Source organism: Ambystoma mexicanum, chromosome 14 (assembly GCF_040938575.1).
Source record: "Ambystoma mexicanum isolate Mex_15411 chromosome 14, UKY_AmexF1_1, whole genome shotgun sequence".
NCBI lineage: Eukaryota > Metazoa > Chordata > Amphibia > Caudata > Ambystomatidae > Ambystoma > Ambystoma mexicanum.
Genome location: NC_090940.1, coordinates 451201013 through 451227572, shown reverse-complemented (window position 1 = coordinate 451227572; position 26560 = coordinate 451201013). Strand labels below are relative to the sequence as shown.

The 26560-nt window shown below is 45.4% G+C and overlaps 1 protein-coding gene across 7 annotated transcripts in view; it reads right to left on the bottom strand.

Moving 5' to 3' along the window:
• Window positions 1–26560, bottom strand: part of SYNE3 (spectrin repeat containing nuclear envelope family member 3) — a 982841-nt gene that overhangs the window by 488596 nt on the left and 467685 nt on the right. For all 7 annotated transcript variants that reach the window (XM_069637674.1, XM_069637672.1, XM_069637675.1 and 4 more), the window contains 2 exons: window positions 24950–25107; window positions 2870–3042 (listed from right to left, as the gene is read on the bottom strand). In XM_069637674.1, the coding sequence (XP_069493775.1) occupies window positions 2870–3042; window positions 24950–25107 (331 nt within the window). The remainder of the gene's footprint in view (window positions 1–2869; window positions 3043–24949; window positions 25108–26560) is intronic.

Sequence of the window (26560 nt, the reverse complement as noted above, 5' to 3'; positions counted from 1 at the left end):
TGCTACCCCAATGAGCCACAGATTATTGCGTCGGAACCTGGACTCATTCTTTTTACCAATGGAGAGCACCTGCTTCGATAGAGAGGTGACATCTGTTCTCAGTGTGCGTACTTCATCCTCAGTTGTTCCAACTCTTCATTCCACTTCTGTGATACTGGCATCAGATCTGTCCATGTGTGACTTAATGGAGCTGATTGTACCGCTCATGTCATCTAGTTTGGCATGGAGGGCGGCGAAACCCTCCCTCATGTACTCCATCATACAGTGAAGTTCACCGGACTCATGCTGAGTTGGTGTGTTGCATGATGCTTCATCTGCGCCGGTGTTATCCTCAGCGGGTTTGGACGCAGTCTTTGCAAACATACTGATGGAGCTCTGCTTTTTACCAGCACCCCTTGTCATAGTGATGGCTAATGCCACGGATATGAAGTACTGTGGTGAGAGCTGCGGGGGGTTCACTTCCGTTAATCGGGGTAGTGGGGCCTTCACAGCTGATAGGATGGAGAGGTAGGCACTTGATGTGTTTGTGCAGGGATAGTGTTAGTTTGCTGGTGTTGGCACCTACAATCCTCAATAATACACTGCAGGGTACTGCAAATGTGCTGTGTGGGGTAGTTACTCCTGCAAACGTAACAGTCACTACCACTGGGAGAAGATGGATGGAACAGCGACGGTCAGACTGTTGAGCAAGGCTGGGATAGGAGGTAAATAGGCATTGCAGGTGCCAGGTGGGGTTAGACAAGTGTTGGGCCTGCACTGAGACTGCGCATGGTCGGGGTGCCACGTTCTGCGCACATTTTTGACCAGCTAGATGTGCTGATGTCGCTGTAGCTAGTAGGTTCGTTTTCACCCAAACGGAAGTTGAGGGCTTCAGGCCAATTGCAGAATTCACCAGTTGTACCGTGTTCGGGCAGTTACAGTGTGCAGCCACTCCCCTTCACTGAAGCCACCCCTGAGGGCCAGGATGGACGAGGTGTTTCACTCTGTGTGACGCAATATAATGGAAGTGGATGCCTCCGCCGGATTAAAGCATGAAAACACAACTGGTTGCATAGGGGTGCTTCAAATTACCAGGAGAGTATGTACTGGTGTGTTCGTTACCTCTGAAGGATCATCACGCCAGCTAGAGATGATTCCAGGGGGTTAAGGCCAGGTGCTTGCATCCTCAAGCATGCAGAAGCCAGGTTACCTTTGGAGAGATGCAGCAAATATGGCCCACGGCGCTGTTGTAGAGGGCTTCCCTGGAGGTGTCGGGTTCACCGTCTAGATCTTCCTACCTCAGCTGCATCCATGGGATTGCCTGACCCAGGCCATAGCATTGCGAGGTCTGAGCATAGAGGAGCTCCACTAAGTAGGGGTTGGCCTCTTCTGGTAAATCCTAATGAGCACCAGAGCTGGTTGTGGCAGTGTATCCATGACGTGGGCGGCCCCGGCTGCAGCGTGCCTAGTCTGGAGGGAGAGGGCCAATGTCGAGATGGCAGGTGGCTGCTTCTGGGTCAGCCTCCGGTATGGCCCCATAGAGGGCCGAGAACAGTGACAATTTGCAGGCGGGGTGGAGAGGAGGGCTTCACCGGAGGTGAGTCTGTCTGTAGATAGGAAGGCAGCTAGTTGCGTGTTGCTGGGACGGGGGTTGGATCAGCAGGCCGTCAGACAGTTCACAGGGGTGGAGTGTGGGCCCAGTTCGGGGAATCACTGGGTGTCTCGATTGTGTCAGGTGCAGGCAGGATTATCACAGTGTCCCAGTGCGCTCATTCTGGTCCGGCCCCTGCGGAGGCGAGCAGGGTAGAGCGCACCTAGGGTGGAGTGCCTGGGTGCACCCTCAGTGGTGGTGAGGCCCTGGGATGCTGGTCATTGGTACCTTCCATGGGGCGGCCGGCCCCGTTCACAGCACGGTGAGGGCGCGTCAGGTGATCTTGCAGTCGGCGAGCCCTCAGTGGAGGTGAGGCGCTGGGATGCTGGTCCCTGGTGCCTTCTGTGGGCGGCCTGCCCCGTTCACAGCCCAGTGAGGGTGCGCAGGGTGATCTTGCAGTCTGTGGCAGTTTACTGCAGTGGTAAGGCGAGGTCCGTCCGAATCGCCACAGGGCCGAAAAAAATAATGCACTGCTGCACAGGGGTCAGCCCGAGCGGTCTCGGTTCTGTGTTATTTCCGAGGGTCAGCAGCAAGTTTGTGACAGTATCACCACCCTTGGGACAGGAATCATAAAAGAATGCAACTCCAGAATGCGGAGCACGGGAATCAGGCGGCCATCTTCCTTAAGCGCAACAGCGCCCCGCTAACCGCAAAGTTATTTAACTATGACATGCTCTATGGAGCTAAAGTGTTTCATAATTCATCTGCGATTTAGTCTCTTACCGACCAGAGAATATCTCAGTAAATGGAGACAAAAATAACTGAACCTGAGGACAGCACTTGTCGTTTTTGTTGTAAGGTAGTAGAGACCAGCCGACACGCATTGACAGATTGCATGATCCTAAAGGACTACTATCCTAAAGGCTATACCGGCTTTGTCTTGCATATCAAGGACAATGTCAGTGACCAATTTTGGTCAACACTTGTGGGAGCTAAATGCATAGTTTTTGCAGCTGTGGCTTGGGCAATATGGCTAGAGGCACAAAAGAGATTCTGACCTTATACTTGAAGTGATGTTTATCAACTTAGAGAGTGTATTATTGTTTTAGGAATTATATATAATTGGTTGATTATGTTTTAATTCATGTTTTTTTAAAATTAATTGTATGCAATGGGCTGAAAGTTTAAATGTAACTACTGCACACTAATAATAATCAACATGTATTTTCTTAAAGGCATCGTGCACGAGTATGCCCAGCCAGTCTCCATCTGGCCCTGCTCCACCACTCACTCACTCACCTATGGCAGTGCGTCATGTACGTGCTGGTTTCTTCGTACAGCGCCTTGATGTACTTCAGCTTTGCCTGTATCTCATGCTTCTCCTCCTCGCTGCTGTCCCGCAACAGAGCCTCGGCTTTCATCAGAACCAAGTCCATCTTGAAGCGGCCTTCAGGCTCCAGCTCACAGATGTTCTAAGGCGAAAACAAATCAGAAGCGCTGACAAAACGGTTGGCACGTATTCAACTGTCATTCACACCCGAGTCGCGCGCCCCGATGTTGCATTTCAATCTGAAATGATTGTTTCATGTCAGTTGTTTCACGTGTATAAGACTAAGGCGCGCACACTTAATTCAAGCGATGCCAACCAATGGCAGGATCGGAAATTGTACAAACCTATAAAAATGCTCTAAAAAATAACTATTAGAGGCAGGACGTAGCTGTAAAACACGTGGTGTTGCAAATTCTCTGCTTCCCGGAATGCCTGCTAGTGTATCGCGTTGTATTTTGGTTAGACGCTGCATTTTATAAATATGAGGATTGGATTGGTACTGGTGAGTCGCGCTCTGCCTCCTAACGGTGAGTTGTACTTTATTAATAGAAGAATAAGTCAAGATTGATCAAGTTTTCAGCTGTGAGTCTTTTAATTCCGCCAGACAGCTATGGAGTTAAAAGACTCGCGGCTGAAAACTTGATCAATCTTGACTTATTCTTGTATTAATTAAGTACAACTCACCATATTAGAAGTCTTTATGGGCAGACTTTGTGAAATTGGTGACGCAGCTAGCTGCACACAATACTGATACTGGTCAAAGCGCACTCTCAGGGGTTTGGACCCATACAACAATCTATATTTTTGCATTTCATAAATAGCTTGTGATTACGAATCAGAAATTCGTATAGGATTTCTGCACATTGTTCTCGCCTCTTTTGGTGGAAAATGTTTAACTCGTCAGCTCCGCAACACATGTGCAGGGAGTGTGAACATATTAATGTGTTGGGGGATTCAACCCTGTGTAGCGCCTTTCTTATTGTGATGCTATCCCCCGTCTGTGGCCCTTAATATAGGCAAATGTTATGGAACACTGCAACCTAAGGCGCCTTTTGCTTGCCTTCAGCAGTAGAACCTGGCACTACAGCTCAAATGCCCACATTCTCACCCTATGTATTGTACAATGCACAGAATGGTCATTACACAACCTTCCGTACAATATTTTACATGGTGCAATAGCAGTGTAAACACCCCCCTGGCCCCACCCACACTGTACCATATCCATTTCCATCAGCCCAAACAGGGAGACAACATATGATATGTAGATTTTCTCAAGTACCACTGGGCTTGTTTTACCACCAGTAGGGTGTTTATCTCCCAATACTGTGGCGAGCCTCATAATTCCACTTCCAGTCATTTGGGGACATATCTGCAAAACGACTTGTGTGGCCCTTTCTATGCTCTTCCTCTTTTCACTGCCTCTCCTGTGCGCAGCCCTGCAAAATATTTCACAAAGAAAAAACATTCTGACACTATTTCCCACTTTGAGGCAAATCTGGGGTAGCCGGGCAAGCAGATATAACCATTTGAAAGCAGCATATGGTTGTGTCTCACTCTGCACTTTAGACCTAATGAAGCCCCCCCTCCTCCCCACACCGAGAAACAACGGCGTCAAAAGGGATTCGCAAGATGGCCGTCAAACAGGATTAGGAGTAAGAACCAGCAGCCAGCAGGCGCAGTACTGGCTAGCAGGCAAGAGAACAGTAATCATGTCAGCAGGCAAGAGATGAGGAATATGGAGCGCAGGCCGTGTCAGCGCAGTGCTAGCAGTACTGATTAGTGGGACGTTTTCTAAATAATTATTCATTGCCAGAGTATTTGCAATATATGCACAATGCAATATTATTAATAACGGACCACAATTCTGTATACATTTAGCGGTAATGATAAGTTAGCCAGGTCGGGCGTTATATTGCTCGGGTATTTAGCCAAGCCCCCAACTCCTCCTTCAGCATTAACGTCTTAAAAATCAGAGGCCCTCTCCCAACTGTCCTCAACTGCCTAACCTGCACATCTCGGCACACTAACCGACCACCGCCACAGACACATTCCCACATGCCAGCGGCCCCCATGCTCTCCATGCACACCAGTCAGTCATGGTGGCACATTCCAGCCAATCCCCACTGGCACATCCCTGAAACTAGCACACACAAGACATTTCCAATCTGCCCCTCAGAAGCACAACAAGCTTCATCCACTTGTGAAATCCACACAAAGACCACCAGCTGACATCCATGGCCATCCAGGCACATGTCCATCTTCACCCCCACACTACCCCCAACACACCTCCACATGCACAAACAGAAAGCAGAACATATTAGGGTATAAACAGGAAAGGAGGGACAGGAGAAAAAATTACGGTAAGGAAAATAAACTGACAAGCACATTCCTGGAGTTCAATGCCACGAACCTCTAATGTGTTCTGCACGTCCACCATCTAAGCAGGATGCTATTGAAGGGTGGATAAATGACATCACCTTGGCCGCTTCACACCTGAGCGGGCCACAACCGCCAAATTACTTGGGCTCACTATAGACAGCACTCTCTCCTTTCAACAACAAATCAACAAAACGGTAGGTCCAACCCACATGGCAGCAGTGAACTGTCCTTCAGAAGATAAAATCCTTTCTTCCAGCAAAGGACTTCAGAACCACAGTCCAGGCCCGGTAACCACCCACATCGATGGGGTAAACATACTCCAAACTGGCGGTCCGGCAATGCACGTGGCTCCACCGAGGCTGCCCAAAATGTGGCGGCAGGAAACACGAGCTTCAGCCATATTTCTGCCATCCTAAGGGGGTAGCTCTGGCTTCCCATCCCAGCCACAATACTCTTTTTAAACTGCCTGCATCCTCTATAAGGCAACCACGAGTCACAAGCCTTCCTACCTAGCTGTAAAACTCTCTAGCCTAGATAGATGGCGCTACCCAAGTAGCCAGCTATCTATCGCCAAGGAGCCAGCCATCGCTGGGCTTCAGACAAAACGGACATGCAAGAAAATAAGCACAAACAGGTCTTGTCTAAATAAAACCCTACTTAATGGAAGACCATCCCGGTGGCAATCCAGACTACGGCAATGTTCTTGCAGTTTAGTAAGGAACTCAAGACCTTACTATTTGGTCAATACCTACATGCCACTTAGGCTACGTACATTCTGGCTTCACATTCCACCCACCATCATGGACAGAACATCAAGTGACAATATGTATTTTTTTAACTTCTTGCCTTATATGCTAACTTTATAAACATTTACAGCACTCGTTCCTTCCTATCTAGGTTGGCGTTATACAAAACCCTAATATAAAATATAAAGAAGGTACCAATTTTAGAAAGAGACTACATAGGTTCTAATTCGCTCCCCCACATGACCAAACAGTGATCCTGGACAAATCAGTCTCTCTTCTTGTGCTTCTGTTTGCATATCTGGCAAATTAAGGGATGCTTAGAAATAAAATGAACACATGTTTATTTAAACCAAAAATACGGTCTATGAGAGATGGGATCGTAATCTAGTAACTGAACTGCAGATGTTAAAAGAAGATTCTATGACCAGTAATCCTGGCTTTCCCACATAACAAACATGTTTCCTCTTGGCAAAAAAATCTAGCTACGTAAACTCCAAATTTCTTATATGCAAAACATGACATGAGATTGAATTTTGGCATGCGATACCCTAAACTGTAATCCCAGCCTCAACATTTAACTGAAATGGTTTGATCCTGGGCAAATAATTTGATGTGACTGTTTATTGATTACCTATCAATTGTGAGAGTGCACGGGAAGAAATCACAGCTCACCTTGCCAGTTCTTTTGACATACACTACACAGTACAGTGGCAACATGGTACATACATTTAAGACTCAGAAGGCCTGGATTATAAGGATGGGCATTACTTCTATGTAGGAAGCACTACTATTTTTGTGCCTTTGTTTCCGATCACTGGGATTTAACCATTCCTACTACTGACCTGTCAATCGTCAGTATGCCTTCAGCTGTGGTATTTTTGGAAATTGTGTGTTGGTGCTGTCATATGGCAAGAGGACTGCAGATTACCCTCTCGCGCCTGCTGAACGAGGGTCGATGAGCACAAGCAGGGTAATTGCGGATTTGGGATTTGCTAGTTTAAGGAAGTTGTTGCAGAAGGTCAGACTCTCAGGATTGGGCGTTTCTGATTATTCTGCCATTGAGTTCAATCTCTAAATGAGCCAGGAGTCGGGTGCACAAGTGACAATCCCTTGCTGGCTGGAAGCGCCTAAGTGTGGGCGACCAGCTCTATGCTTCACTTGCTCGGGAGCTACTCGGTCCCTTTAATCCCCTTGCTTGATGGTTCCAGAGAAAGGCACAGCATCATCACATATGCACCGCTTCATTGATACACCTGTGGTTCTGCCACGGGCGGCTTCAATAGTAGACATTACCCTAGAGCTTAGCGTCTCAGTCTACAACCGAGAAAGAGGTCATCACGAGTTTGGCCGTAACCCTTAAATGCGGGAGTAACGCTATTACCGGCACATTTAAGGGTCCGCCAAATCACGAGTTTGGCAGGATTTACCCCCAGCTCTGAGCTGTGGGCAAATCCGCAGCGATTTTGACGATTTTTGGCACTGTTACCGCACGCTAATACCGCAGCAGTAGTAGCGCAGAAAAATTCCCCATTGGGCCCAATGAAGAATGGGGATTTCCCGAATGGGCCCAATGGTGAATGGGGACTTAACGTTCCGTCAAACCCGTGATCCGGCGCTAATGGCGCCAGGGGGGGTTTGGCAGTAACGCTAATAGCCCCAGGGGTAATACCGCCGGGGATACCGCCCAACTCGTAATGAGGCCCTTAGACTGTAGAGGCAAGAAACACCTTATGCCTCAACGGTTGATACAGTTGGTTAGGAACAACCAATGTAGAGGGGCATGGCCAGGGTCTAATGTGAAATTCCTATAGTTAAATAGTACTTGAGAGCCTGTATGGCCCACCGAATAGCCAGACACCCCAGATAAGTGTTGGCATAATTCTCGTCAAGGGGACGGAGTTTTAGATTCATGAAGAGGATTGTTTATTTCACCGCATTCACGACCTTTAAGCAGCTGTACTCCTAAATCGACCAGGAGGAATGTGTTTGGAGGAAAAACAGGCCTTTGAAATTGAGCATTATTGGCAGTGGATGCCTCATTTCAACATCCTAAAGTCCTTCTCCTATTAGTAAATTGAATATGATTGCACGCGTGCACTCTTGGCTTATTTGTAAAGCACAACAAATTAGGCAAAACACAACTGTATAAAAGCTACTAGCAACAACCTGAATACCCAAGGATAGGTCCAGATCGTAAAACCAAACCCTAAAAACCAGGGTTTTATTTATTTTACTTATTTAACTGTGGGGTGGACTCAAATCTATTCAAAGAAGAATAGAACAAGGTTGTGACTGAAGACAGGAGGATAGAGTGAAAAGAGGGTACTATCCCTACCTAACGTCCGCTCTTAGCTAGGTTGCGGTGTTACAACGCCTATCTATTAGTGACAGAATAAGAGTAAAATTGCCACTTCTACAGTAAGTAATACGTTCAACCTTGAGAGTCTCAGCCCACTCTCTTCTCGATTGGCTTAAATCGGAAGAGACTAGCAATAAAACCAGGGAAAGGAAAAGAGAGTCAGCCCAGGAAAGTGAAGAGAGTCTATTTTTCTCTTCAAACTAGACCGTGTGGCATCTAATGAGATTGACAATTTTTATTAGCCCATTGATTGTCACACCGCTCCTGGGGTACTCAATTATAAAAAATGACACAACTTCGGGAAATGGGATAAGTTCCCAATCCCATAAACACACACAAAGACAATACAATCACCACTTCCCATGTGGAGTCAACTTTTTGCTCATGGAAAGTGGGACAATGTAAAAAAGTTTGCTCAAGACTAAAATGGGGGCAAATTGGAGCCCTTTTAGATGATACAAACACCGTCGACCGGTTTCAGTGGCTTAGGTTTAATAACGCCACATTCTTCAGGACAGTCTAAGCTCCTCACGAGTTGTTGCTGCTCCTCCGTCTGCTCCTCCACCTGCTCCTCCGCTCTTTCATGTTGTACCAGTGATAACACCTCCGTTGAACATACCTACTCTCCCTCTTCCAAGTGGTCCTGCACCACTTGTAGTAGATCAGGGAGCGGGATCGAGGGTTGTTACTCGCAATACTTTACCTCCAGAGAAGAAACGTGACTTAATTGCATGGGCTAAGCATTGTATGGAGAGGGAGGATCAAGCTAATGTTTTTGCCACACTTTCTAATATGGACAATTTTCCTGAGAAAAATGTTTTTATTGAGGGATTAGGGATTCATTTGTGTATAATGTGGGACAGATTAAACAATACAGATCTCCCACAACGGTTGAGCGATCTGAACACCTTAGCGTTCTCTAGAGACACTGTGGAGAAAGTAAAAGAGCATGTTTGGAGGGTATTTGAGAATAGAAAGGAGTTGGAAAGATTACGGGATGAAGATGAAGATGGTATGTATGTACAGAAGCGGTTCCTTCCTTGTCGTAAATTGATATCTGAGGAAATGCGAATTTGCATTAAGGACGCGATTAGATGGATCTCAGACTCGTCGATAACTCCAGTTGAAGTATATGACACGTATAGTCAGTATACGTCAGAAATGCAGAGGAAAGTGACACAGGTAATGGTAGAATACCTACAGGATGAGTGTGTAAAAAGAAAGATTAGTTGTCCTACAGAGTTATTAAGTATTTACAAGAGAGCTTTTTCACTTGACACTTCTTCGGCTGCTTTAGCGCTCAATTTGGCTCTGTTGCTTAGTAAGCGCTCGGAGTGCCTACTTCTCAGGTGCCTATGAAAGAGGTTCCTCCGACATTTGTCCCAAAGGTTGAGATCCCTGCTAATGTTGCAGCGGGTACAGCTGCTGTGGAAATACCTGCACATTATGTGTCTCAGTTCATTCACGTCCCGTTCTCAAGACAGGAAGTGAACACCATTAGACAATCAATTCCCGACATTAGGAAAAATCCGGCAGGGTTCTATAAAGAAATTGAGTCTGTTATGCAATCCTCAATATTCACTTTAAGTGATATTGATTTGTTATTTCCCGTACTCCTGCCTGTGGATTTGTGGAAACAGGTCAGGACTATAGATGACGTACCAGGGTTAGGAGATACATGGGCTAACATAATTAGACTCGATAGAGAAAGGCCAGCTGGCGAAAGACCGCCTCAGGTGATACTAACTTTGCCTAACAGAATAGTTGCGAAATTGAAAACTATGATTCCCGAAAAAAGAATTATTTGGGACAAGCTTACCGCCTGTGTCCAAGGAAAGTCTGAGGGTGCTACCGAGTTCTTTAATCGGTTCGAACAAGTATTCTCGGATTTCAGTGGACAAGATTTAAGCAGTCTGGGAAAAGACTATTTGTAGACAAATTTGTGCGTGGATTTTTGCCAGACATCCAGTTGCAAATTATGTCTTCTGAGAGCACTTGGCAAGCGAAGTCTCAATCAGAAGTACTGCACATGGCTCAGTACTATGAGAATCGTGTAAATAATGAAAAGGAAAGAGTCGAAAAGAGAAAAGGTGATTGGAAAACAAAAGTATTATTACAGCAAATTGTTAGAGGCCCTAGAGGGGGTAATTCGCAGTTTAGAGGTCAGTATGGTCCACAAGGAAATGTGCCCTTGGGTCCTGTAAACATTAACCAGTGTGCCTATTGTAAGCAAGACGGTCATTGGCAAGCTCTGTCCTTCGACAGAGGTCAAATAACACATTTGGGAACATGGGTAGACGAACCAGAGGTCGCCTGGGTTAAGGGGGCCCTAGTAGAGATCAGTTTTCACAGGATTCACAGCAACCTTTTTCACAGGATAATCAGGCACCAAGTGTGGATACTAGAAACATATTCGATCATCCTTCTGCCGCTTACCTCTCTGAAAAACTTCCCATTGTCCATTCCTTTTGACTTCGAATTGTAGAGAGAATTTGCTGGGGTTGAATTCGTTGAAGGAATTAAATGCAGTAATTCATTGTTCCTCTGATGGAGTGCGTTTGACGATTTCACCACAGCAACTTTCTGTCTCCCAATTCTTGACTAGACCTTTGCCGCCGGAATTTAGTGCTGTTCCAGAGTGTTTATGGGCAGTTGATGACAATGATGTCGGTGTTTTACAAATTGAGCCCGTCAAGATTGTTTTGAAACATGGAGTGAATCTGCCACGCATTCCGCAGTATAAGATTTCAGCTGATGGTGAGCAAGCTTTGAAATGCATCGTCTCTGATTTTGTACATTGAGGGGTGGTTGAGGAAATTGCAGGTACTTTATGCAATAGTCCGATTTTGCCCGTGTACAAAAAAGGCGATAATGCAATTCCTTTTAGTTTCATAATTGATTTACGTGCCATCAATAAGATCGTTGCTCCACAATTTCCAATTGTGCCTGATGTGACGACGATACTGACTATGATTCAGGCCTCAGCTACTAATTTTAGTGGTGTGGATCTAAAGAATGCTTTCTTTAGTATTCTTATACACAAGGACAGTAGATATTTGTTCGCGTTCACCTTAGGGGGATGCTCCTTCACATTTACCCGTGCACCACAGGGTTACACAGAAAGCCCTAGCATCTACAGTAGGGCTTTGAAAGAACAACTCGATACCCTTGAGTTGCCCTCTACTTGTACACTACATCAATATGTTGATGACTTGCTTTTAGCTGCCGATTCAGAAAGAGCTTGTAAGGAGGGTACTGTGTTGTTGCTCATTCACCTGGCTAAACATGGACATAAAGCTTCGCTCAAGAAATTTCAATATTGTTGTCAGGAGGTCACCTATTTAGGCTATCTCCTGTCAAAGGAGGGAAGAAGATTGACGCCTGAACGGATACAACTCATTTCCAGCATGTCTGTCCCAAATATGCAGAAAGAAGTTAGAGCTTTCATAGGAATGGCTTCTTACTGTAGGCAGTGGATCCCCAATTTCTCGTTAACGATTAAGCCGATGTTGGCTCTGACGAAGAAGGGCATTTCTTCACCATTGCTGTGGAACATGGAGCACCAGCGTGCATTTGATTTGCTCAAGACTGCATTGTGCTCGCCACCGGTTTTGGGCACACCAAATTATGAAAAGGCCTTTGTGTTGCTTGTGCATGAATGTGATGGATGTGCTTTGGCTGTGCTAGCGCAGGAACATGGAGGGAAGAATAGGCCATGTGGTTACTTTTCTTCCATGATCCTGTAGCATGCGCTTTGCCAAGATGTTTGCGAGCTGTCGCTGCTGCGTCTGTAAAACAGAGTGAGGGAATGGTCCTAAGCCATGCTTTAACCCTGGTGGTACCTCACTCTGTAGATGTTCTACTGAATAGAACTCAAACGCAGCACCTCACCTCCGCACGGTTGACAAGATATGAATTGATCTTGTTTGCACCACACATACAAATTAAGAGGTGTTGTGTTCTTAATGCGGCTGAACTCTTACCTTTCCCGCAAGGTACTGCTTGCAGTGACGAAGAGTCATATGACTGTCTTTACACTACCGAACAAGAGACAAAGGGTAGAATTGATCTAAAAGATACTCCTTTGAACAATCTGCAAGGGCAGCTGTTTTGTGATGGCTCCTGCTTCAAACTTCCGGATGGTACATCCACAGCTGCTTACGCAATCACTACGTTGAGCACGGTCGTGGAAACCAAGAGAATCACACATAACTCCGCGCAGGCCGCAGAGATTATAGCATTGACCCGAGCTTGCAAACTTTCCGAAGGGCTTACTTGAATATACACTAACAGTCAGTATGCCTTAGGGGTGGTTCACAACTTTGGGAGACTTTGGTCAGAAAGAGGGTTCTTAACTTCACATGGTACAAAGATCCAGCATGGCTACTTGATAGTATGGCTACTATCAGCGCTTGTACTCCCTACTCAGTTAGCTATTGTAAAATGCACAGAGCATCAAAAGATTGTAAATGATATAGGAAAAGGGAATGCTTTTGCTGACCAGATAGCTAAACAGACTGCCACTGACCGCTCTTTAGACGTATATACTTCAAGGGAAGCCGCAAATGCCTATACTATGGATGAGAGTATCGATTCTGTGAGAGATATCCAAGCGGATGCCGCATTGGAAGAGTCTAAAAAGTGGGCTGAGGGCTTGGGGAAACTTGATGATGGGTGTTGGTTGGACAGAGTTGAAGGAAAATGGCTACTTCCCGATGCATGCACCATGATGATGGTCGTCATGGCTCATGTCCCTACACATATATGTGCCCGCAAGATTACAAAAATGCTGGAAAATGTATGGGTGAATGACAAAATCTCTAAGGTAGCTGAACGTTTTGTCCAAAACTGCATGATCTGATTACGGCATAATGTGGGAAAGGGCACATCAACTCTGAGGGGAAGTTTTGGTCCACCTTCTGTCCCCTTCGAGGTTATACACTTTGACTTTATTGAAATGGAACGATGTAATAACTTGAAATAGGTGTTAGTTGTCATTTGTGCTTTTAGCAAATGGGTTGAGGCTTTTCCTGTTAAAGACACTACAGCCATGACTACTGCAAAGACAATGTTAAAGGAATATTTTCCTAGGTTCGGGCTACCAAGAGTCATCTGGTCGGAAAACGGTCCACATTTTATCGCTGCTGTAATTCTGCAGATATGCACGGGATTACAGATCGATAAACGGTTCCATTCGGCCAGACACGCTCAGAGTGCCGGACTAGTAGAAAGACACAACGGCATCATCAAAAACAAGCTCGCTAAAACGTGTGCCAGCACCAAATTAAAATGGCCGGACGCCTTACCGCTCGTGTTGTTATCCATGCGTACGACCCCTCAAACCAAGACTGGGCTCTCTCCCTTTGAGGTGGTTATGGGGAGGCCTGCTCATATCTGGAACCTTCCGAAAAAATCATTCACTGCGAAATGTGGAAAATGTACTTCTTTCAGATTATTGTAGCCAGTTGACTAAAAACTTGTATTTGATTTATCACCAGGTGCGAGAGGCTTTACCTGTTCGATACGAGGCACAGCATACGGCCCGGTGAGTTCTCATTAAACCATTTGTGCGATCGCCTTGCCTTGCACCTCGGTGGAGGGGCCCCTTCCAGGTCCTGCAAACGACCCACATCAAGAAGAATCCACACCCAGTGCCATACGATACAGAAGAAACAGAACCCCTCATCAGTACTACAATCAACGATCCCGAAGCAGTAAACAGCATTGAGAGTGCGTCAGAGACTCTCCCTGAGCCCGTGGGGCCTGGGAAAACAGCCATTTTGCCCCCACACTCTCCAATAGTTTTGTCTCTGGAAGCTGTTGTTCCGGATCTTGCATCCTCTCTTGTTCTTGATAGGTCACGTCCAACAGGAAGTGACAACACGTTGTTTTCAGATCACTCAGTACCAGGAAGCACGAGGTACGATCTGCGACCTAGGAAATAGACCTACTGCATGGTTTGGCTGTGCAATCGAGGAGAATCATCAAGGGCTTGCCTTTTTGGCCCGATCTATTGTTTACACAGGGATTCTGTTGGCTAGGGTTTGTGGAAGGACTAAAAAGACACTCGGCCCGGAGGTCGCCAGCTAAAAAAAACATTGGCGTTTACAATGCCTGCCATCGCTACCGCTCGTACAGAACTGATAAGTGAACGTGTGACCAGCTGCGAAAAAGGACAGTCTGCAAAATGGGCCCCGAAAACGTATTGCTGTTTGTTGATAATGTTAATTGGTTTTATAATAGTCATTATTTTAGGCTTCTGGTATCTAGAAGAAGTACATCCGTTAGAAAAATTGTTACCGACTGAAAATGTACCTACTATTGCTACTCCTTTTGTGCATCTGCACACCCTATCTCCTAGGGATTTTCAGCATAGACAGAGATATTACAATAATATGCTATTACTCATTATGAATGCTACACATGCCATCTTTAATAAGTCCAACTGTTGGGTTTGCTCGCATTTACCGCAACATGGGGATAAGGGGCTAGGGTGGTATATTCATCCTTTACCTGCATGTTATGCTTCTCTTAGAGCAGTATTCTTTGGTCGCTGGAACAATAGCATCTCAGGGAACTTTGATGGGACTAATTTGAATTAGTTTGAAAAACGTCTTTTGACTCCCTTAGGATGCTCAATTTTTGCAAATAGGAGTAAACTCAATGTTGCTTCTATTAGGCCTTCTGATAGACTGTCTCATCCTTTCCAATCTTGCCATGCCTCCTTCTTACACTGTTAACCATAGCCCCGATTGAGTTTCTTTCTGGATACAGAGGAATGGTACTCAGTCGATGGGTGATTTTAAAAGTTGCGCCAACGTTGCGAATTTGACTGGGGAAGACAGACCTTTGTATGTAGGCGAACCTGTCTACTTTGTTTGCGGTAATGTAGCATTTCCAGGTTACCCAGGGATTGGCAGGGAACTTGTTATTTAGGGATCCTGTTACCCGGGGTATTCATAGCCAGTACTGTAGAGGTTTCAAAGGCTCGTCCACGGCGGGACGAGGATGGTGACACTCCAGCACAAGTTTTGGGAGACATAGCAAAGTCCTTTGTGCCATTCTGGGGACAAATAATGAACTCTGAGGATATCAGGAGACTAGCGAGAGTACTGGAGAGAACCATCAACCGAACCACTGACATACTCTATAATACGACTCTAGAACAGAAAGCAATAAGGTTAGTAGCACTTCAGAACCGGATGGCATTAGATGTCATCCTAGCTGAACGTGGAGGGGTATGTAAATTAGCGGGGTCCGCTTGCTGTGTTTCCGTGCCAGATTCCTCCCCAACTATCTTCAAGGCAATACAGAATCTGCATGTCCTAAGTTCAGAAGTGCATGAGGGAAACTGGGATCTTAGCGCTTGGTTCTGGGACTTCTTGCGATCTTGGGGTTGGAAGGTGCTTTCGGTCTTGCTGATCATTTTGGGAATTCTGCTGTTCCTTTGTTGCTGTATACAGTGTCTTCCTGGTATATCTTCAATGCTAGGGGGATGTTGCGCACATGTGATGGTTACGTTAGGACGCAAGGTATACGCCCCAGACAAGAACTCCAATGAATATGTGCTGAAAGAATTTCTGGTAACCGATCTAATGGCGATTGATATCTCCGATGGTGATTCAGGGTGTATGGACATTGAGACATGGAATTATTCGTAAAGTGATTAGAATTAGTTTAGCGCTTGGCATAGGCCAAAAGGAGGGTTTGTCGAACGGGAAATCATATTATAGCATCTAGATCGTGTATATATATATATACACATATACATTGGCCTAGGCCAAGTCGCTCTGCGAGGAAATCCGCGTTGCAAGGTCCTGACCTTAGATCTGTGTAAGCCGCCATTTAGGTTCATCCGCCATTTTAGATTCTCTCTCTAAAGTCACCCTGTGTTCTAAGATGGTGGACAGTGTCATTCCAAATGTAACATGGCCGTCTTGACCTCTGTGTACAAGTTAATATGTAAACTGCCTGCAGGCCAAATGTTAGGGTCATGTACTGAGACCTTGTCCTTCGTTGACCTGTGTATAAAGGATTACCTGTACCAACGAAGCTAATCCATGAACGTATATTATGCACAATACTGTTCGAGCATCCAATGTGAACACTTGTTTGACTATATTGTTTAAGATATATGTGAAAGATCAATGTGAAATCCAAAGACACACTGTTGCTATTGTAACTTTTTTGCGAATATGTTAAGGATAACCCCTAAATGTATAGATGCATAAATTAAGATGCGAACTCGGTACGAACCCTAGATCCGTGATGTATTAACTTGCAGGTGGGCTGAACATCATGTTTTGGACTGTATAAAAGGTGCGACTATTCTGATGTACAGCCCCACTCACTACGCACACCGAACAGGGCTGGTTCTCGCTGTGTCGTACTGGGGGGCCTGATAGCTATCTGTTGCTTTGTCCTTTGAAACTGTTCAGTTATAGAATAAAGATCTCTGTATCTTTCTTTGTAACCCGCGTTTGGTGTATTTCCTTTTGGGGTACTCAGCCTCGATATTTTGTTTTTGATTTCACAAAGAGAGCAGAGAACCAGTGAAATATGAGCCCCGTAGAGTGTATTAGAAGCAGCACGGGCCGCTAGATTTTGTAAGCTCTGCAACCGCCGGATCAGCCCTTTAGGCTGTGTCAGATAAAGGGAGTTACAGTAGTCCAGTCTGGATAGCACCATGGCTGCGACCACCGGAGGGCGACGGGGGGCAGGACTCATAGGGAGCACTTTTTGTTAACACTTTCAGATGAAAATGGCCCATCTGACAAACATCCACAACCTGGTTGTTCATAGACAGGGATGCGGATAATACTACAACCAGATATTTTACCTTCTCTACTGGAACCGGGAGAGAACCGAGAGAAGGAGGCCAGAAAGAAGACACCCAAAGGGAGGGATCAGGGGGACAGCCCACCACCAGAACCTCGGTCTTGTCTCCGTTCAATTTCAGCCAGTTTTGGTTCATTCACTCCCGTATGGCTGACAGGCACCTCCATAGGCACAATTACACCTCTGCCTGATCAAGAGCTAAACGGATCAGTATCTGGTTGTCATCGGCATAGGAATAGCACCTGATGCCAAAGGAGCGCATGAGACACAAAAGTGCCCAGATGTAAATGTTAAAAAGAATCAGAGACAAGGTGGAGCCCTGAAGGACCCCACAACTGAGGAGGCAATTAGAAGAGAGAAAGGGAGGTATGGCAAGGGTCTGGGTGCGGTCCGCCGGGAACAAAGTGAACCAGGCCAGCACTTGACCGGATATACCCATCTGGGCAAACGAGACAGCAGGATGAGGTGGTCAACAGTGTCAAATGCTGCTGACAGATCTAATAAAAGTAGGACACCCACCCCACCTGCATCTACCAGGCTGGCCATATCGTCCTGGACGGAGACCAAACACTTACCCCTGCCAGGCCTGAAACCAGACTGAGCAGAGTCAAGAAGAAAGGAAAAAACAAGAAATGTTGACAGTAAAGGTGACACCAGTGACTCAAGGAGCTTAGTGAGAAAGGGGAGAAGGGAAATGGGGCAGAAGATAGATAGAACAGAGGGATCCAATGTAGGCTTTTTCAACAGAGGAATGACCCTTGCAGCTTTGAGCTCCGGCAGCACAAATCCAGACTGACAGGAGTCATTGATGGCTGCTGTAATCTCCATAAGAATGTCAGAGGAGATCTTTTTCATAATAGTGAGAGGAACTGCATTGGACAGGGAACATGACTTCATCTTATGGATAGCCGCCAGCACTGTCTCTTCCGAGAACATCGGAAATGACGACCATCTTCTCAAGTCGTCAGAATCTCTAGTCTCCGGAAGATTGTTCCCGGTAATCGGGAGAGTGATTAGTGGTAAAGATATATTGGTATGGATTGTCTCAATCTTAGCCAAGAAATAATGAGAAAGAGCATTGCACAGTTCCTGAGTAGGAATCATGCTATGCGTGACTTTGACAGAAGATGACAGGGCATTAACTACAGAAAAGAGGGCCTTGGACTGGCATAAAGAAGATTCAATCTTCTCGGTCAAATACAGAGTTTCGGCAGTTTTAATAGCCAGCATACATGCTGTGAATCAGGCTTTGTACTGTCCCTTACGCAAGGAATCATAGGCTTTGCACCATTTGCACTCGGCCTGTTTTAGCTCAAGACGAGCCGACTTCAATGTGTCAGAAATCCAGGGCTCAGATGGCAATCTATGAGGTTGGATAGGTGCAGGGGGGCCACCGCATCGGCGGCCTCATACAGTGTCTGAGAAAGCAGAGAAAGAGAAACAATGGGAGCTGCCCTGCACTTGGCGATGACTGAAGTAGTCATAGCAGAAGTGTCAGTAGTACGCTATGAGCGTTGCCATCTTTTGTCTGCAGGGAAATTAGCCCGCGGAACAACTGTATCAAGCAGACAGGATATCAGGCAGTGATCTGACCATAGGACAGGCTCGGTAGATTGAAAGGTTAGTACATTATTTCTGGCTCAGATCAGATCTAGAGTGTTACACAACTTATGTGTGGACCCTGTCACTTGTTGGTATAGCTCCAGATCAGATATACTGTCAAAGAATCTAGTGAGAGCCGGAGACCTAGGATGATTAAACTTTAAATTAAAATCACCCAATACCACCAGATGGGAATATTGTAACTGGAGACCTGCTAGAATTTCAGGGGAAAGTTCCAGGAATTCCCCATTCGGTCCAGGTGGGCGGTAAACAAGCAAGAAATGGCATGTGAAACAGGATGAGATCACCCATCTAAAAACTAGGGACTCCTTAGCTAAACTATCGGGGCAGTTAATCTGGTTGACGCTAAATTCTGATTTAAAGATAACTGCAATCCCTCCCCCATGCTGAGGTAGCTGCCGATCCACTTGAATAATACAGTAGTCAGGTGGAATGGCTTGGACAAGGGCGGGCGCAGAGCAGGCTTGGAGCCAGGTCTCTGTCAAACATAACAGAGCTGATTGGCGGTCGGAAAGTAGGTACCAAATTTCATCTGCATGGGCCGGCAAGGAGCGCGAGTTAAGTAACATCAAGGATAGAGAGGAGATGTTAGCAGCAGCAGTCAGATGTTGCTGTGGGAGAAATATTATATCCGCAGTAAGGCTGTCGTTCCAATTAGGTGGAAATATAGTGCCTGTGGGGGCAGGCACTTCCTTGAGTAGTGGCGGTGCCCATTAGCACCATACTCAGCACGGACGGGCACAGATGGGCTTGCCTTAAGCGTGCCTTCGGCATGCTGATGGCATGCCCGCTGCGCCCGTCTGCTGCGCGGGCGATTGGGGCGGCACATAAATGATGGCATGTGGAAGGAAGGAAGGGCTAATCCGCCCCCTTTCCGAAGTAAAAGAGGACTGCCCAACTCTGTGTCCAAAACACCCAGTAACCTCAATAAAATAAACACGGATTATTGACCGTGGATCAATAGAGCATAGCCAGAATTAAAACAATGCAATATTAAAACAGTGCATCCATACAACACGCATCAATTGTTAAAATAAAGCCGGGATAGCGCAGAGTGGCTTTAAATGAGCTGACTCCAACTCGGAGTAGCCTCACCTCTCGGCTGCGTGGCAGTATGACCAGCTTCTAAATACTGGCGTGCGGAAGGGAGGAAGGGCTAATCCTGCCCCTTTCCGAGGTAAAAAGAGGACTGCTCAATAAAATAAACATGGATTATTCACCATGGTTCAATAGAGCATAGCCAGAATTAAAACAATGCAATATTAAAACAATGCATCCATACAACACGCATCAATTGCTAAAATAAAGCCGGGATAGCGCAGAGTGGCATTAAATTAGCTGACTCCAACTCGGAGTAGCCTCACCTCTCGGCTGCGCGGCAGTATGACCAGCTCCTAAATGTCGGCGTGCGGAAGTAAGGGCTAATCCCGCCCCCTTTCCGAGGTAAAAACAGGACTGCCCAACTCGGCATCCTAAACACCCAGTAACCTCAATAAAATAAACACAGATTGTTCACTGTGGATCAATAGAGTGTAGCCAGAATTAAAACAATGCAATACTAAAACAGTGCATCCATACAACACGCATCAATTGTTAAAATAAAGCTGGTATATAGCGCAGAGTGGGTTTAAATTAGCTGATTCCAACTCAAAGTAGCCTCACCTTAAACACTATGAAATGTGTTTAAAGTTTTTTTTAAGCTAATGCCCAAATAAAACTTTCACACCCTTCTTGTGAGTATAACTTCCCTTGGCCCATGTTAACACAAAAGGAGAAGAAGATATATCTCTTAAGTGGGCCTGTTTCATCTTTGCGATTGTAATCAATCTTGTTGTGTAGAAGTGTGAGGGCTGAGAAGGTGATTCACCCATTACTCATTCTTGCACTCCTGCAGGGCAGAAGTCCTTTTGTCACACTGCTCCTTGGTATAACCACTGTGAGGGGTCAGAAATGTGGAGCGGGATACCTTGTGAAGTTTTCTCAACAAATGCCATTTTATTATAGTATAGGTTTGGATGAAAGCCTCACTTTCCCATACCTGATAAGGATTTCCATGCCTAAAATAAACTAAAGGAAACGCTCTAACTAATGATATCCGTCCCTCACACTTATCCATAAAACAATTAAACAAGGAAACGCATAGCAGTTCAAAACAGTAATGACTGAATTAACAATATGACCACAGTCTCTTTTCTTAACCTGGGCGAACTCCCCTTCCCCAGGTTTAAACGCGATTCTGCTTCACAGTTTTAAAAAAAAAAGAATACAAGGAAATCGATTCAATTTCAACTTGTCAACAGCAAGTTCCATCATAGAACTTGTTTAATGAAGGAGAAGAGACATATATCTTCTACGTTCCTCAACGGCGAAAATGATTGTCTTAGTCAGGATGGTTTGTCACTCTGATAACTCAAACAAACAACTTCTCTTTATCAAGTTCCGTGGACTCCTCCCCAGAATCGGAGAACCCTTCTTCCTCCTCACCTGAACTACTCGAGCTTGACTGTAACTTCTTCCTTCTTCCTTTGGAGCTGTAGTCCTTTTTTTATGAAGATAGGGTCTATCCCAAAAGGAAGTTACAGTGACTGCTTGTCCAGCTAGCAGGCCTGTGACCCCTCTACCGGGGCAACCACCAAAGGGGAAAAAGCCACTGCTTGCATAAAAAAACCCTGATGTTCGGAAGTTGAAAAGCCAGATGTTGGACTTGAAATGCACAGGCAAAGTCCTTTGCAAGGAATGTCAGTCCAATAGGATAGGCAGGCACAGGTCTGATAAAGAAGGAGGAGGCTTGTGAAGTCGGAGGGGAGAGAGTGCGTGTCCACAGCGCTGGACGGGAGAGGCATGAAAAGCACCCCAAGAAAGGAGGTAAGCTAAGGTTGCCACGGCAACCAGTAAACACACCGCCGAAAGGCAGAGGGCCGAGTGTGCGTGATCCTCGGGGGTGACGGTACCACTAGTGAGGGTGAAGCCAGGAGAAGGCAAAGCCAAAGAGAGGAGAGAGGGGTTCTAGTCCACCCCTGAGTTTGTGTTCATTTAACATTGCCAACATGTAATGATGTTTATTTGCTTTATAATTGTTGGTAAATGAGCCATTTGTGACAATGTCTGTCCTTTGTCACCCTCCCTTTCCACAAAACATGGACAGGGGTTTAAAATGAAAAAAGGTCTCGGGTCAGGGGGACAGAGGGCCCAATTCTTTGACAGAGGGCCCAATTCTGGGACAGTACCGGCAACATCAGGAAGTCTGGTCACACTATTGTATGCCCAATAGTCATTGGAGTTTTAAAAATCCAATCTCTTCCAGTTTAGCAATATTGGTTTACATGTTTTGTTATTTGGTGACACAACCTTCACCTTTAATTTGTTAAACTGTACTGCCCGTCTCCCTTTACACAGATATTTGTAGAAGCCCATCACTTACTTAGTAAGTCAGACTGGGTTCTTGCAATAAGAACTGCATTGTCTGCATACATTAAAGCTAATCTTGGTACAGCCGGCATAACTGCTTGAATTCTGTTAAATTCTCACATGAATATCATATTTGTATGCTTACTCTTGTCTTTTGGGATCCGCATTCCAACAACGTTAACCATAGGCAGCCCTGGGCCACATTACAAAATGCACAAGAAAAATCAATGTATGCCAATTACGGGAAATCATATTTTTCACAAATAAAATACAAGTGTAAGCTCTGTTCCGAGCCCTTGTCGGAAACAAAACGGAATATCAGACAGAACAGTAATTACGTCCAACCAGTTTACCAAACCAGAATATATATTTTCACAAATAGTGCAGGCAATGAGTAAATGTGGGTGGTAAGAGGATGAAGTTGTTTTTTGGCCATGCTTCTATGGGTTCCCACCATGTGTGAGGCATTGAAGGTAATCGAAAGGAAGGGACACTTGAAATCATGCATGAACTTGAAAACATCTAGAGGGTAACCACCCAGTGCTGGACTTTTCCAGGATGCCTGCTCTACAAGAACTTTCTTGATCTTTCCAACCCTGTGTATGCCGTGCTGTTCCATGCCATCGTAACTGAATCCTTGAAAGCCTTCACCCGTGCACACTCAACAGCATCGAGGCAGGAGCCACTTGAATCATCCCTTGAGCCCCCATACAATATCTTATGATAATCTATCCACTAGTCTGGTAAAACGTGGACTGGTATTTTATCAAAACATGAACTCTCTTTTGTATGTAGAGCAGTCCCTTTCTAGAACTCACCCTCGACGAGCCCAACTACTTCCTCCAATCTGTTCCAAACCAAAAGATATACCTCACCCTTTCTCTATCCACAGGGGAAGCTGTTAGAGCCTTTTACTAGATCTCGTCGTGGTCCTTATACCAAAGGCATACTCATCACCCCAATGTCTTACATGAACTATCCTCACAACAATTTGCTATTAAGGTAACTCCGCAGTGAGCATAGGGTCCCTGCGCAATGCCACACATTGCTAAATTGTTGGTAAACTGGATTTGACTTATTGTGTACCAATGTGTGTATGTGTGCCTCTCCGCTATCCATTTAACAGGTTTCTTATTAAAGTTTACCACTTTACCCCATATTATATGACTTCATTTTAATCATGCAAATCCTTGGTAGTTTAGGTGCATTACCCTGATTTAACAAGGGATGGTTCGCACACTGTAGAATTGGGTAGAATTGGGGAGGTGGTAACCATAGTGTGGCATTGCTTTAGATTGGGGATTGTCTGAGTGGCATAAGGTGTGTGGTGGCTCCATGCTATTGGTGAATTGTGGCATTAATTTGTAGCTGAAACTGCATGCCTACGGACACCACCCTTTCCTGGCACCTTACACGCAGGACTAGACAACACATACAAGCATTGTAAATCCTGACCCCTAATCCTGTAAGATATCTATACCTAGACAGACCCAGATGTGGGGTTCATGCATGCTTGGATTAAATGCTTCTGTCGGAACATGGCTTTATCACCCTCTCATGCTGTCTTGACTAAGGACTTGTTGATGTAGCTGCCCTTTGGTATCAGCTGTGATTCAGGAATGCTGCAGAGTGACTCGAGTGCACCATAGCCTGTTGACCCATGCACAATAATTTATCTTTGACTGCTATTTTCCAACATAACAATGGGGTAGGAATTACAGAGAGTGAGGAAGTAAAGACATAAGGAGGAATGGCAGAAGAGACAAAACAAGGAGGGTAGAAGGATGGGGGAACGTTAAGAGGAAAGAGGGTAGGGAGACAGGAAGCAAACAATGTGAGAGAGGAAGGAAAGGAGGAGAGGAAAGATGCCCATGAAAGAAAGGATAGAGAAGGGAAGGGGAAGCAAGAAAGAGGGAAGGAGCAAGAGAAAAAAGAAAGAAGAAAATCAAGAGGAAGGAAGGGAGGGAGGGATAAGAGAGTGATGCATGATGGGAGGGAAGAAGGAAGGAACTGCTTGCTCCTAGCTTACTCCTGTAATATAGACCAGCAGGTTGAGCCCTTGCAGGCTCTGCTGCAATCTATGCATGATCTGCAGGTAGCAGGTTCAAATCCTGGCAAGGCCAACTCAGCCTTTCATTAATCAGAGGTTGATAAATGAGTACCAACTACTTCGGTTGGGAATGATTGTATGTAAATATGTGCTTTGGCAAACGCGCTATTTAAATAACAAATCATTATCAAATGCCGGGGCCATGGAAAAGGGATGTTATCACTCAGTTTCTCAAGTGTTTACACAAAACATTAGATGCACAAACACCATTAACTCTCCATAAGTAGCATTTTCTGTAAAGTTGTGAACTGACATGATTCATGGATGAGGGTTTGAGGGCCACTTTTTTTAGATGAGGGACACTTGTTTTTAAGGCATCCAGGCCCATTTCTTGTCCCTGTCTGATCCTGGTTTAGAGACATATTTGCTAAATCTTTAGCATATACAGATATTTCCTACGGCTTGTAGGGGTTATTTCTTCATCATACATAAGAGCAAAGTAAGAAGGCAGGGCAAAGTGAGATCCAGGAAAAAGCAAGCGATTATTGTGAGAAAGGATGATGCAACTTAGTGGAATTTACGCTGGTGATATTTTGCATGCACAACACCTGAACATTTCTAGTGAGAGACAATGTGTATCTCCTACCTCTGTCTCCCGCAGCCTGGCTTCCAGCGCCGAGCGGGGTCCTTGGGTATTATCATTGACTCGCAGTCTATCCTGGATGGCCTTCATCCAGGCTTCAGCGTTTTCCATGCTAGTCTCAAACTCATCCTGCGGCTGCTGCGTCATCTCATTCGAAGAAACTGAAATACAAAAATGGTGCAATGAAAACACAATTGCCTCTAGGAAAATCTAGCAACGGGCCCATGAAATTGTGCCTCAAGAATGCCACACTGCTGACTGGGGATCTTCTGAACTCAATCAATAGGTAATGTATGGCTCAGTATGAAAGTCTGTGGTAAGGTAGGAGCATGTATATGATACAAAGGGGAGTTGGCATTCACAACTATCTAATTAGGGATATAAAACATACAGTAAAAAGCAAACATTCCCAAAAATGTAGCCTTTTTAAGGTTTTTCTGTTTAGATAAAATTACAAAATATAGTCCGTGGAATATTACCTTAAATCATGTATTTTTGAGTCATTGGTGAACTGCATGATAACAATGTACAGGTGTAGATATTGTGGTGGTGCTACCTCCAGAGGCAGTGTTCCTGGAGCTATGCCCTGTTGGCAATGCGTGTAAGGCACTGTGTTCCAAAATGGTTGCATGCTATGTCTGACTTTCAGTACCCGAAGGGCATGGCAGCCAGAGACACTGGTACTGGCACCTGTGTTAAACGAGCTGTGCCAGGGACATATTGGTATAATAAGCACAGGACATGCTCTAGGTGCAGTAGTCACGTACCATGGCTGCAGACCAATGAAATGTGAGCGATGAGGGATTGGCAGTGAGCAAAAACCAAGGCTGCAGCCAATGTTCTGTGTGCAGCGCTCCTATGAAGTCATGGATCTAGGCTATGCACTGTTGCAACCATTGGTAAGCTTGCTATGGAGCATGCTATGCCACTGGCGATGGGGGTGTTAAGAGCAGTTGTACTGCTCTTAGGGCTTTTTGTCATAAGTGAGGTCAGCTGCGCGGCCATAAGCTACGCATTCCAGTCTGGCAGATATAAGGCTGGGTAGCTAACTGGGATGTACGTTAAAAAATCGAATACCAAAAGATCGAATTACAAAATTGTGAACAACACTTGTTTGCATTTTGTAACTCGATCTTTTGGGGTTTCGTTTTTTTGTCCCCCGCCACGCATGTAATGTATGCGTGGGACACCCCTGCAACCCTCGCTCCCCTTGTTCGATATTTTGGGATTCGGTCTTTTAAACCAGACCGAATGCACACAAATGGTGCAGTCTTTTTTTCTGTCTTTTCGTTCATACCCAGCTAATTGTAATGACTATTTTACAGTATTGTACATTTTTCATTCTAAACATAACATCCCTTCAATTAAAGATGTTTTCCTCTGGATATATGGAGAGACATTGGGGGTTCATTACGACCCTGGCGGTGGCTGTGCCAGTAAATACCATCATGAATTTATCGGCACCCGCAATTGGGACTTAGCAGGGCATTACGGACCTGGCGGACCCGGTAATTCCCCATTGCTGGGTGCCAGTAATTATTACTCGCCATTCCCATTTCAGTCCCATTGGACTCAATGGGAACGGGGAGGACGGATGCACCTGCAACATTCATG